Genomic DNA, 12,916 nt, shown 5'->3' with positions numbered 1-12,916 from the left:
ATAAGTTTGTCAGGTGTTTACCAGTGCTGAGCCGCTCCGGAAGCCTTTGTGCATGAGTCAATCCATCATCCTCGGAGAGAAGGGACTCAAGTGTCTGCAAAAATCTTCATCTTTCCCCCTTCCCAGCTTTGTTTTGAATTCATTAAAAGAGACAGTGTCAGTATCCCTTACATGGTAACCCAGCTTACTTTGGACGGAGAGAAACTGGATGATTGTAGCTTCTTGTTCCAAGAGCTTCCGATCTCTAGAGAAAGGAGCCCAAGATTGCTGCAGAAATTATTTCTATTTTTCGTTCTGTAACAGTTTAATTTGAAGCCTTAAACAGTCTTTGAATCAGTGCCTGCAATGCAGGACCTTCCTGCCGTGCAAATGCTCCAGCTGCTGCTAGCAAATGTAGTTGATTTCCCCCAGGCCAGTGCATATTCAGATACTTCCATACAAACTATTTCCAAGCTGCCTTATAACGAGATATTCAGTGTTTTTCCCTCTAATCCTCCTGCCAATCCCAACTAAGAGTATAGCTTGGTAAAATAGGGCATTCCCTGAGGAAGTGAGACTCCTTTGCCATCCCAAAGGAATTAAGTCTGCTTTACCACATCCATCGAGGTGACAGCACACATAAGGTTGGAGGGAACTAGTTGCCAGATGTAGCAGTGCTTTAGAAGAAAAGAGTGACCATATTTATATTTTGTATTGAGCCATATCATTATTAATCCTGAGAAGGCTTACCAGATCCAGGGAAATAGGAGAACACTTTGTTTATGGGTTCCCTTAGTACCTATATACAGAGATGATCTTAATACATAAACTGGGAGTGAAGCACTCATAGGCAAGTGTTAACACAGATCCTGACCGGTGAAAACTGAGATATGTGGCTTTTAGGTGAACCAGGCTTTGGACAACAGTTGAACAGGGACTTTGTGGATTCCAGTGAGATCTAAGCTTTCAAATCCCACCTATGTCCTTTGAATCTGGGCTTCTGAGCTCCATACATTTGTGGTAGATCCTGGAAAAGAATCTGAGTCCAACATTTTCGATAGGATGCCATGCATCCCTTCTATATATCCTAGCACACAATTCTCAAAAGGCTTAATCAAATCTCTCATTTGAGTAATGCAGGCCTCGTTACCGCGGGGGGACTTCATCCTGTCATCTGTACTGGCATCAGGGTTGAAGCTCTGGAGCTAGTGGAGTTCATGGGACACTTCCATGCGTGTACTCTGCATAGTCACCATCAAAAGGCAATATATAATCCCAAAGATTTTGGTGTTGCTCAGGGGAGAAGCAAATGCTTCTGTGGAAATTTCCTCTGTCTATGGCAGTAATAAAACCAGTCGCAGACGACCATGTCCCTATGTGAAGAGAGTTATTCTGGGGGCTCCCTCACACCCCAGGGCTCACATCAGCTGAACTATTCAGTCATGTCCTATCCTGGCCATTCTCCCAGCAGTCTAATGAAAGGGAAATGGCAGGAAAGGTTCTGTAGCAATGACTGGCCAAGGAGACTCTGAATGATGGGACATCTGTAAAAGGTTTGAAGAAGCAGATCAATGTTCTCTGTACTCTCCATTTCTAATTGGGCTTTATTGCAGGGCTTTGATTCATGTAGTTCATTAAATAGGCTCACATGGACTTTCTATCACAGAAAGTAAGCAGTTGCCAAGGCACCCAGAACTCTTTTGGGGAAGTGATTTCAAGAGTACTGAAATATTAAACTCCAAAGAAACATGCATGTGGCTAATTCACTGTTACTAATTGCAGTTAGTCTACAGAAAATCCATTCTAACAGTCAGTTTAAAAAACACTCGATACTATGCAATTTGCATTTCACCTTACTTGTGCCCAAAGGGAAAAACTTTCTAGATTTCATAAAGCCTGCGTGCAAACAACTCTTAATTTGTAGCTACAGCAACAAGTTATATCATCTCCAGCTTTCCCATCCTCATGCCACTGTGCCTGCAAAGCCAAACTAGTGGAAACAATAAGGAAAATATGCGATGGAGAAAGACACTAGATATTACAGCTCTAATTGCAACGTTGCCACAGGAGTCAGAAGAGACCCCAGGCAAGTCAGCACAGGTAGATTTTAAAAGCCAAGCTCCATTGCAAACCCCTTTCAAGCTGGACTTTCATTTTCTCTGCAAGCAGTTTTAAGTAATGTCTAACTTTGCATGACAGCATGCCTAGATGCAGTAATGAAGTTTCCACTGAAACAGCCTAAAATATTTTATTATTTGAGGTGTCCTGGATTATTTTTATAAAGTTCTGCAAGGTCCCATCCCACCAGATGATCCCACTGTGATGCAGAGGCTTCCTCTGCTCAGGGAGAGCTGGGCCTGGGGAATAAGACTGACAGAAGTCACCATGTTGAGCAGGGGGCTGCTTAGGCTAAGCACTATGCTAACGAGCTAATTAGCCCACTAATGAGCTGGAAGGAGGAGCCTATTTCTTCTTAGGGTTCTCAAAGGGGAAGCATTTCTTGGAATGGGGGCTGGCCTAATTTGGGTGCCTTTCTCCCAGGAAGCAGCGGCCGGGGAGTTCACCCAGACCAATTCTGCTTGTGTCAAACAGGCCTTGAGTCCTCTGATGTATCCCAGGTGAGTGTCCCAATCAGAACTGCTTGGTCATTTGCACACTGCTCCTTCTCAGTCTTTCTAGCTGAAGGTTTCTTTGTGAACAAATAATGCCAGTTTTAATTTGGCAATAGAGAGGAAAGGGGTAGAAACTGTGCTGAGTTATCACTGAATGATTGAGCGTGATGCAAACATGAAAATAACACATGGTGTTCCAGGAGGCGTTAAATTATTCATTCTTGGTAGAGGCAAGGGAGATATCATTGCTGCAGTACGAAAGATTGGTGTGCTTTGTTCCAAGCTAGAGATGCTGACAGTAACTATGTTCAGTCAAAGATGAATTTAAACAGGAGATGGTGCAGAGAGCTGTTAGTAAGAGCTAAACTCCTGGAGAGGATGTGGGATGCAACAGAAACAAGGCTGGATTTGAGAAATGCGCTTCTTATCCTGTGAGATAAGCCCAGTGAGACTTGGCTTGCTTCCTACTAGCTGTGCAAGTGCCAGGCTCCAGGGTCGCCATGCAGGAGCTATCAGCTCCCTCAGAAACTATGCTCGTGTCTTGAGGGAAGATGTTAGCAGAGTAAGAATTAAGTATGCCAGCTGAAGCACGGGTATGTTAGTGACCTGGGTCATGCATATCTTATTTAGCGAGTGGGCAGAATCCCCCAAATGGTCCTAAGCACAAGGATTACTTCAGGTTTTGCTGAAACGTGGCACAAACAGCGGTTGTGTGGTTACAGAGGCTGCGTAGGTTTATCCCTGACTGCTGATGCGAAGCCTGCGGAACATAATAGCAGGTTTAGTTGGAAGGCCCATGGAGATGCTGCAGGGGTTGCACCACAAGATTGAGCAGTGCATGAGCAAACCTAAAATTATTGGCAAAACACTTGCTAATCTGCTGCAGGTGAAGGCACTGAGTGGGTATATGCAATGCGGTTTGTTTTACTTGCTTGTGTTGTGTATGAGCTAAGCACAAAGAGGAGGAAGAAAAACCTATAGATCGGAGCCCAAACTCAGCCAGAAACTATTGAGGCTGGCATAGTTCACCCCACAGGAAGAAGGTGACAAATTGGTAGCATCCTGTGTTCTCCTGTGACAAGCCCAGGTGGGGCCTTTTTAAAATTCAAGTCTTCAGTATATTTAAGTGTAAATAAATTTATCTGGTATTTCAGTGCATAGTATGTAATATTCATCCAACTTTAAGTAGGATGATAGCAAACAAGTCACTTGCCATGGAAAAAAAATCTCAGAAAATTGATAATTTTAGTAGAGCTCTGAATTAATTTTCTGATTCATCTAATGTATTATATATCTACACACATTATGTGTAAAGATTATATATACACACACATTGGTGCAAGTTATATAGTATTTCATTTTGAGACAATGCTTGCAAGCTTTAAACAAATTAGGTACCTAATCAGTGACCCAAATATTCATCAAGGGCTGAGAACTTATGTTCCCCTCCTTTCCCTCCTGCCCCCCAGAAAACCTTATGAAAATGGAAAGACTGAGAATTTATAATTTCCTTTTAATTTGGCAGCGTCAGTGAAGGGATGATATTATGTTCTGGTAGATAAACAGTAGCTCCATAGTAGTTGAAAAATAAGATCCTGGGATTACTTTACACCTGTAACCCACCAACTCCTGATTTTCAATGCTTATTAGCTTTCTTGATGGGTTCTTTGATTGTGTGCTTTCCGATTATAGCTTGACTTCAGTATAGTCGGGCTATGAGTTGGTGGGGATTGCAAATGCACATAGTATATCCTAAAACGAAGCAGCTGGACCATTCCCATCTTTCCTTCGAGCAAGTCTTCTTAAGTTTCCATGTTTTCAGTGCATCACAAACTAGCTTATTGCTTACCCTATGGTAGTGAGATCCTAACAGCAACTTCAGAACTTCCTTTGATTGATTTCAGGCAAGCAAGCTGGTTGCTCCACTGCTCCTGTCTTCCCACTGGAAGAAGATTCATAAATCTTTCTGAAGTGAGGCTAGGGGGGCTTAATGAACTTCATGTAAATATATATTTTTTCATACAATCTAGAATATGAGGTTTCTGAAAAGTGTTCTTTATTCCCTTTTTACATTATTGCACCACTTTCCTGTAGAAAAAGCAGATTAAATTTATCACTTCATCCAATGATGTAGCAGCTATGACCAACATTGCTACTTACACCTATCCCTTTTGCCAGGAGCGCCAATCTACTGTTGGGCAAGGCAGGTACGGGATCCCTTCCTGATAGACTTTCTATAGTTGGGTAATATGTGCACCTTGCTGCCTAGATTTACTTTTCAAGTAGCTGAACTCATGTGAACATTTGGTTTCTCTTGGTAAAACTGTTCTCATGCTGCAATTGGAGAAAGCCCTCCATGCACTATCACCCTTTGCTGAAAAGGAGCCAATAAAGAAATACCTCAAGACTTCCAGTGTCTCTGGATCTCAGTTCTTTGCTCAAGGCCAAAAAAGAAATCCCTGCTGCTCATCCTTTTATCATAGGAACTTCTTTTATTATAGTACTCAAGGCTTGGCTGACTGTTACAACACAGTTGTACTGGTGATTATGGGATAAGCCCTGCGTAATGTGACTTTTGGGTGTAGTGTTGTACAGCCTGGCGTTTATTTTGGCTGTTTGAGAACCAAAGGCTCAGGTAGAGATGAAATGCAATAAAAAGATTTAAGAAAGGAGGAAAAGCATTTAACAAAATGTACGCCTCCATTTTTCTGTCATGAAACAAATTCAGGATTTAATTTTTCAGTTGGCCTCTGAAAGCAGATTACATTTCCTGAGTACTAGCAGAATGTACACTAGGATGTTTTGTTTCCAAATGCTCAGGACTGTCTGTTCTGTAGTTCTGAAGGCAGTGGCTTGTTGGAGACAGCTTACCAGGTCCTTCTTTCTTGCCTGCTACATAACAGGAAGATGCTGCAGCACATTTTAAAGTGTGTTCACAGTCAGGGGCTGTTAAGGAACAAATCCGTGGTATCATGAACAGTTCATCAAGTAAAAGGCAACACACACTCAAGAACTGTGTGCTTTGGGCTTTAAAAGAGCAGCTTATTTTCAGGGAAGGAAAGACTACTGTAGTTGGGGGAAACAGGGCAAGTAAAGACACTTAAGTCCTTTCTCTTAGACGCTGTCTGTAGACCGTATCTTCCTATTAGCAGCTCTCAGACTTTGCCTCCAGAAGGAATTTTTACTTGTGTTTTCTGGTAAGACTTCAATCAGTGAGATGACCACAAAAGTCTAGCAAGTTACCGTGTTTTGAGGTTAATAAATTGAACTGATTCCTGTACACCATAACTGTAGAATTTGTACCTCTAATCTCCAATTTGTCTTCACATTGATAAGAAGTTTAATCCCTTTTCCTATGACTCCCAGTGGCTTGCCTCTGCTAGGAGGTGAGATTAGGGCACTGTATGTTGATGGGTAACTCCTGCCACTCCAATCTAACACTGTTTTGATTTTAGATATCAGATATCTTATATAATTTTTTTGTCAGTGATCTGACTCTTAAGTCTTCAGCAGCACTTACCACTTAAGTGAAGCTATTTTCATTAAAGCTTTTGATGTGCACTGTCAACCCGATATTGCATTCTTTTAAGTCAATTTATTTGCTGTGGCCCATCAGACACAGTTAATGGGTTTCAGGAAACGTTACGTGCTGGAGAGGGCTTTTTGCTCTCTTTATTATTAGAACTGCTTCTGGTTAAGTGCACCCATGCAGTCTAGGACTCAGACCTGTACCTACACAAGAAAAGGTTTGGGCTAAGGCAGAGGCACAAAGCACCTTGTTCATCTATTCACCACCTTTGTTGCTCTAATACTTTCCCCAAACCTATTTTTTTTTCAGTAAAGCAAACTCCCAAGGACAGCATCTTTCTCTGGGAGTAGATGCATTTACCTAAATATAAATGCCTTGCAGTAGGATCACTTTTACAGTACAAGAGCTGGATGTTTCCCAGGAATCCCCAGTAAAGACAGTAGCCAAAACCAGGCTAAAGTAGTTAACTTGTTCTATGTGCATAACCCCTCAAGCCCCACTCTTCAGCAAACAGGCAAGAAACATTAAACTTATTCTTTGTCAAAAAAACAAAAACAACACTCAATTTAACTAAAGGATATTTTTTTATTCCCCATTAAGACAGTCTGAAGGACATAACTAAATATTGGAAACCCCACAGAAGGGCACATACAGTGAATGTGGTGAAGTAATATGCAAACAGCCCCAGGGTTTGAATAAGGTAGGACCATCAGCTAACCAGAGGAAAAAAAACATGTTAACTCTCTGCCAAAGATGTTGCACCTTCTTCTCCATTTACACTGAAAAAAAAAAAAGTTTCCAAATCCAACAGACCCCTTGCATCTCTAAGAATACATTCAGTCCTGGCTAAAGAGTTTAACAAGATGGCAACAGGATGACTATAATACAAAACTTTCACTACTACACTCTGTACACGCCTGTTGTCCAAGCCCTCCCCCAGACCCGTGTGGTGGTGATGATGCCATTATTTGCTCGCTTGCTGGGCCTGCCTGCGGAGGAGGACGTAGATCTTCTCCTTTATCCAGTCTTTATTGTACGGTTGGTATGTCTGAGTGTCAGCACGGTAGCTAGAGAAAAGGAAAGAGTCAAGGTAGAATCAGTCTGCCCTGCGGGATATGTTACTAGAGCTTCAGAATGTGCTTCAAGGATTACTGAAATCTTGCCTAGGCTCCAAATCTTGGAATCCATTTTTATAGTCATATAAATAGTGATGGTCATTGGTAAGGAGCTGAGTTAAATTTTTATGTTTTCACATATGGTGTTTAAAAAAAAACCTAAACATAATACACTACTGAGGTAGCAAAAACAAGTGTTCAAGGCTGCAGAGAGGGTTTCACTACTAACAGTACTTCACTAGTTTCACTGTAGCATAGGAAACATTAGTTTTCCAGCATGGTTAACAATTTTCAATGCAGTTACAATGCTACGCTGCAAGATCAGCTAACAAGCCCTTTAGTAGCACACTACATGCCTCATATGCCACCTGGTGGGAAACTGCAAGCTGGAGGAGAATTTGGCATGACCCTAAGTTTATAAGCCTAATTACAGAAGAGATCAGACTAGCAGGAAGCAGTTGCTACTTCCTACAGCAAGGAGGCAGCTTCAGTCTGTTAGATGCCTTGGTTTAGTTTCTTAGGTGTCTCAGACCAGCCCTATGACACCTGACGACCAAACACAGCAGAAGCAAGCTTACCTTGTAGCAGCAAGGTAAGCCTGCAGAAACTGCACTGAGGATTTATTTACAGTGCTGACAACTTCGGTTAAAGGACTCAGTAGCAAGGCACTACTAGAGACATAGTCAAATTCTATATGTAAGTCAGCACATGGGAATTTTGGACAGAGCAGCATGAATATCTGTACTGGCTTAAAAAGAGATCCTGGAATTTTATTAAATCAGCAGATCAAACCATGTTGCTTGCTATCTCGACATCAGGCTTGCATCCTTCTTCCTGCAGGACTTCTATCAAGCTTCATACCACTGTCCTCTCAAAACATGTTCATGCTGTAGAATCTAGTCATGATCTGGACTAAGTGATTAGTTATAGGCTAAGTACTAGAAATTAATATTTGATTTTTTTGCAGTGCAGTCAGCAGGCAAAGTATTGAAGACACGTAATACTGGATTCACAAGAGCATGCAAGTAATCAGCAAGGGCTCTCTGAAAATTTGATATTTTTCTCAATTGCTTCATTAGGTTTTACAAAAGGTTCCATCTTTCTGTGTATTGATAAAAGTAAACAGTCGGCTGGCTGGGATGCACTTTTACAGATTTCTACCATACTGCTAGTATAGTCCTCAGCTGCATAAAACTTGTTAGTATTTTTGGCCCCTTAAAATCCAGACCAACTTTACAAAGACAGACCTAACACTGATTTAAATATTCTAGCCAGTCTTACTAAAACTTGTAGGTGTAATAAACTGTTCCACTTCAATATCAGAAATGTTAGGAGGCTCAATGAGACTAAAATCCTGGTGGAACTGTTAGTTTCTAAGCTTTCTCAAGAGATGCCTAAACAAAAAAGTTTATATGTAAGGCTTCTGATGAGCAGAAGCACAAAGACTAGTGATCCTTTCTACTCTGAAGTTTAAAAAGCTTGAGGCACCTCATGTGGGGATTCTGTAAAAGCCTGAAGCAAAAAAAAAAAAGCTAGAAAAATAATACAGTGAAATGACATTTACTATATAATATGCAGAGCACCTCCTAGAAGCAACAACTGTTTTCCCACAAGGGGAGGAAAATCTTTTTTTTTTTCTCCTCCCGTAGATTTCACAAACTGAACTTACACCAGACAGCTGAGGTCTGCCAAGTCATCAATGAAGTCAAACAACTGGCTGATATCGTATGTAATGGACGGACTGTTGGGATTCATTCTCTTCAGATGCTCTTCGTACATTTTGCAGACTCCTACAGAAAAAAAAAAGATTGATAATGCAATACTGAAACCTCATTTATTGTGAATTCTTTCAGATATTGAACTACAGGAGACAGGAAAGTAGAGATGATTGCCATTATAACAGAGGCATGAATTACTACTTCAAATTTTGCAATTTTTAAATACTTTTGTCCTAGTTACCTATACTTGGCAAAGAGAGGAAGGAAAAAAAGAAAAACAAACAAAACCTTTTCAAACGAGGTAAGAAGCATATGAAGAAGGATGAACATGATCTAGTAAAAAAAGTTGTAGTTCCATCACTTCAAAGGCATAACTTTCCAAGTAGTAAGTAGCAATGGAAAATGAAAATTCCTTCTGTTTTAAGATGGAAGATATAGTCCTAATGTACAAGTATCTGAGAACAGCTAGCAACACAGCTACTCCTCTCTCAAGAGAGGACATTGTTTTTTAGAGAGTCAAACAGGGCAAATGATCACCTCAAAGCAAATGCTGCCAGCACAAGCCTGTATATGAATTCAGATCTGTCTTGTTTAATGCTAAGTTGGATGGAATTGAGAAGAACACAATATTAATGCGAGCACTGAGGTTTTATGTGGTCAAACTATTTGCCTTGCAAAACTTCTTGGAATAAGAATTTTTAATGCTCAGTGAAATTCCACATTTAAATCATGCAGCTATATTTCTATCAACCTTCCAAGTTCATCCCTGTTAGCCACACAGAATTTGTCTCATAAGCCACTAGATTGTAAAGTGTCACTTATGTACATACTTTATATTATTTCCAACAGCAATATTATTTCCTTTACATGACTAGAAAAAATAATGAAAGCTAGGATGGATCTGGCAGTGAAAAACATATCTACTACATGACCATGACAAGGAACATATCACCCAGTTTCAGGAAGTGCTGTGATTTGATTTAAGTCATTTTTTTAATACAGAAAGCAACTTTGAAAAGCTAAGAAAAACTACATTTAGCTTGCAAAAACATGAGTAAACCGAAAGAATGAGACATTTTTGCAATTTTTGTGACTTCTCTGGGAAACAGCAGATTTACTTACCAAGTAACCTTTACGAATATGTCAAAAATGAGGTTTTAACAGAAATTATCCATTATGGTGATGAGAGAAGCAAGATACCCACCTTCCATGCACTCGTTGACTGATTCATAATCAGCGTAGGTTCTGCCTTCTGGCCTCTTTGTGGGCTGAACAAGTAGAATTGTGTGAGACTGGAGAGAGAAGGGGAGGAAAAAAAAAAGGCACTGAGCTGCTTCCAAAAAAATATACACACTTCAATGTAATATGAAAAGATTAAACTACAGATGTTTTTGGCCTCCACATCATTAGATAAACTGGGCTGCACTAAACATATCCATCCCCATGTTACTTTACCACACCTATCTTGTACAACTTTGGCATGTAAGGATAAATGAGGACTCAGGTGGCAAAGTCTTTAAACGTGTACAGTGATCACAGCTCTAAAAACAAGCACTGTATTTTAGTGCTGATCTAGCACTTGAGATTTTTTTTCCTCCAAACAGCACTTTCACACATGCCATGCTAGCAATTTTTGTTTCCACTCGGTTCTCTTAACGCTTAGTGTTTTTTTTAAAATGAATGAAAACCACTAGGAAAGTAGCTATGATTTTGAAGAAACACCATGGAAATAGTATCTTCCATTTAAGCAGAAGAGTAAAGCAATAGGAGTCAATATATAATAGCTATCTAATCACATTTACTTATTTCAGTCTGCAAGCTGTTGGTATGATCTCAATACCTCGAGTAGAGAGAGAATCCAACATAGCGCAGGTTACAGATCATGGAAGGTTTGCAAGGACATTAGATAACACCATTTTTGAGTGTTAATTGAATCCAATATTTTCAATGCTATTAAATAAGGAGAATACACAGTATATAGTATCTGTGAGGCAACTGCAAAGTAAGCCACCCTGGAAAAATAAATACTAAAAATTATTATTGGGTTTCAGTTAGTTAACTGCTGAGAAAAACTCATGACTTGTGGTTTGGACAAATAGGTTAAGATTCCTCCTATTCTTTAAAGTGTTAGATCACTGTGTATGTTCTGACATTATCCCAATAATGACTGCAAACAAGAAAATGCAACAGTGAGGCAGACACCTAAGCCAGTTATTTTAAAACTGTAAAATGTTCGGGCCTCTGATTTTAAATTATGCATCACTTAAACTTTTCAGTATCTGTACTTGATACTGGCCTAGGAATTGTTATTCACGCTCTTAAAAGAAAAAACAAAAAACACACATCTTTCAGCTTCTCGAAGCGCAAAATAACTAGACATACTGAAGACTAGTTTTAGTAAGGTTCTAACAATAATTCTGGTACATCCATTAAGAAATTTTTTTTATCCTGTTATTCTGTTACTGCTGGCTTTTGTTTCTCCCTCTAGCAGCTAATAACATCTCAGCTTCTCCTGAAAATTGTGGACAGGAAGAAAATGATTATAATTAAAAAAAAATCAAGTCATTTATGTTTCTATTGTATAATCTTTTAGGAGCTGTGATTGCCTTGAGTGAATTAAAATTAATTTCACTGGAAGCAACTCTATTACTGAATAAATGTATTATACTTAGAATAGTAGGAAGTTCTTAAACACTTTATATTAATGAAAACCTTCAAAAATTTTTAAATGATTTTATGAAATTGCTCCTCCCCCTCTACGGAAGAGCCAAAGAGCAACAAACTTAGAAGTTCAGGAGACTTTTCCTGAAACTGATGGTGCCACATGCTTAGGCAACAGTGACCAAAACCAAGTGTGATGAAGAACTATTAGGGTTTCCTACAGCCATAAACTCTGGTGTTGGGGAAAGGTACTGGATGATAAAGTGACCCTTGTGCAATGGGGGCAGGTTACTGCAAGCAGCCCAAGAAGGGCTCTCATTGCTCTGCCTCACACAGAGGGTTCTGCACATTTTTTTTTTTTTTAAGTGTAATCATGTAAGTAGCTGTTCAGTGACGCAAGTAGGCTAGATCTCACCCTGGGATATAGTTATATGAATTTAAACTTCTTGAAGCCTCTTTATGGGTATTTTAAGTACATTATTGACAGCATAGCTCTAAGAAAAGCAGAAGAAAAACAAAAATGAAGATGCTGCAGGCAGCGCTGGTGGGCAGAGGAGGGCCGGAAGGGGCTCACATGGGGCCCGCGGCGGCTCTCGCCCTTGTTGCTACGGAGCAATAAAGAACAGCAACCAGGGAAGGGCGCGGAAGCTGCGCGGAGCGGTGCGCGCGGGCAGGGGCCCCAGGCGCTCCTCGGCCGCGGGGGAAGCAGCTCCCGCCTTCCCGTTCCGCGAGGCGAGGCCGGCTCAGCGAGCGCGCGCCGCTTCGTGTTTTTTACAACCCGCAGAAAATCCTTCTTTCCCCCCAAAGTGCTCCCCCCACCCCAGGAAGGCGCCGCCGTGCCTAGGCGCAGCAACCGCTACGGGCACGCGGGAGCCCCGCGCCGCCCGCCCGCCCTTTGTGCGCGCCGCGCGGGCCCCGGCCCGCCCCGCCGCGAGCACGTGCCGCCGCTGCCGCCGCCCCGCCGGCCGGCCTCCCGCCGCAGCCGCGGGCCGCTGGCGCGGGGCGGCGGGGCAGGGCCGCGGGCCGCTCCCCGCTCACCATCGCGCCGCCCGCTCCGCCGCCGCCGCCGACTCCGAGGCGCCCGCCGAGTGCCCCACAAGCCCCCGCGCCGGCCGGAAGCGCCTCGCTAACGGCCGACCATGGAGGGCGCCTGCCACACGGCAGCGCGCGCGGCATGCCGGGAGCGTGCGCGCTCTGCTGGGCGCGCGGGGGGAGGCGGCGGAGAGCCGCGCCGCCATCTTTGGTGAGGGAGCGGCGCGCTTTCCCGCCCCGGCCTCGCCGCCATATTGAGGGCGGGAAGTG

The 12,916-nt window shown here is 42.1% G+C and overlaps 1 protein-coding gene across 1 annotated transcript; it reads right to left on the bottom strand.

Annotated features, from left to right (window-relative positions):
- Positions 1-6,685: 6,685 nt before the first annotated feature.
- On the bottom strand, positions 6,686-12,791 carry ERH (ERH mRNA splicing and mitosis factor). Its single transcript, XM_088536565.1, has 4 exons — positions 12,653-12,791; positions 10,158-10,245; positions 8,905-9,025; positions 6,686-7,187 (listed from the first exon to the last, which is right to left on the bottom strand). The coding sequence occupies exons 1-4, from the start codon at positions 12,788-12,790 to the stop codon at positions 7,085-7,087; spliced, it is 450 nt and encodes a 149-aa protein (XP_088392691.1). The 5' UTR covers position 12,791; the 3' UTR covers positions 6,686-7,084.
- Positions 12,792-12,916: the final 125 nt, after the last annotated feature.

Source organism: Tinamus guttatus, unplaced genomic scaffold (genome assembly GCF_059628265.1).
Source record: "Tinamus guttatus ecotype Peru unplaced genomic scaffold, ASM5962826v1 Tinamus_guttatus_pri_ptg000676l, whole genome shotgun sequence".
Classification (NCBI taxonomy): domain Eukaryota; kingdom Metazoa; phylum Chordata; class Aves; order Tinamiformes; family Tinamidae; genus Tinamus; species Tinamus guttatus.
The sequence above is the reverse complement of the archived record's forward strand: the minus strand, read 5'-3'. Positions and strand labels throughout refer to the sequence as shown.

What these genes read in the sequence shown, in the direction of transcription:
- ERH (XM_088536565.1), bottom strand. Translation starts at nt 12,790, where the DNA reads ATGCCGCGCGCGCTGCCGTGTGGCAGGCGCCCTCCATGGTCGGCCGTT. An exon ending in AGTCAACGAGTGCATGGAAG is followed by an intron (nt 9,026 to 10,157) that starts GTGGGTATCTTG and finishes TTTTTTCTGTAG; the next exon opens with GAGTCTGCAAAATGTACGAA. An exon ending in GCAGACCTCAGCTGTCTGGT is followed by an intron (nt 7,188 to 8,904) that starts GTAAGTTCAGTT and finishes CCTTTTCTCTAG; the next exon opens with CTACCGTGCTGACACTCAGA.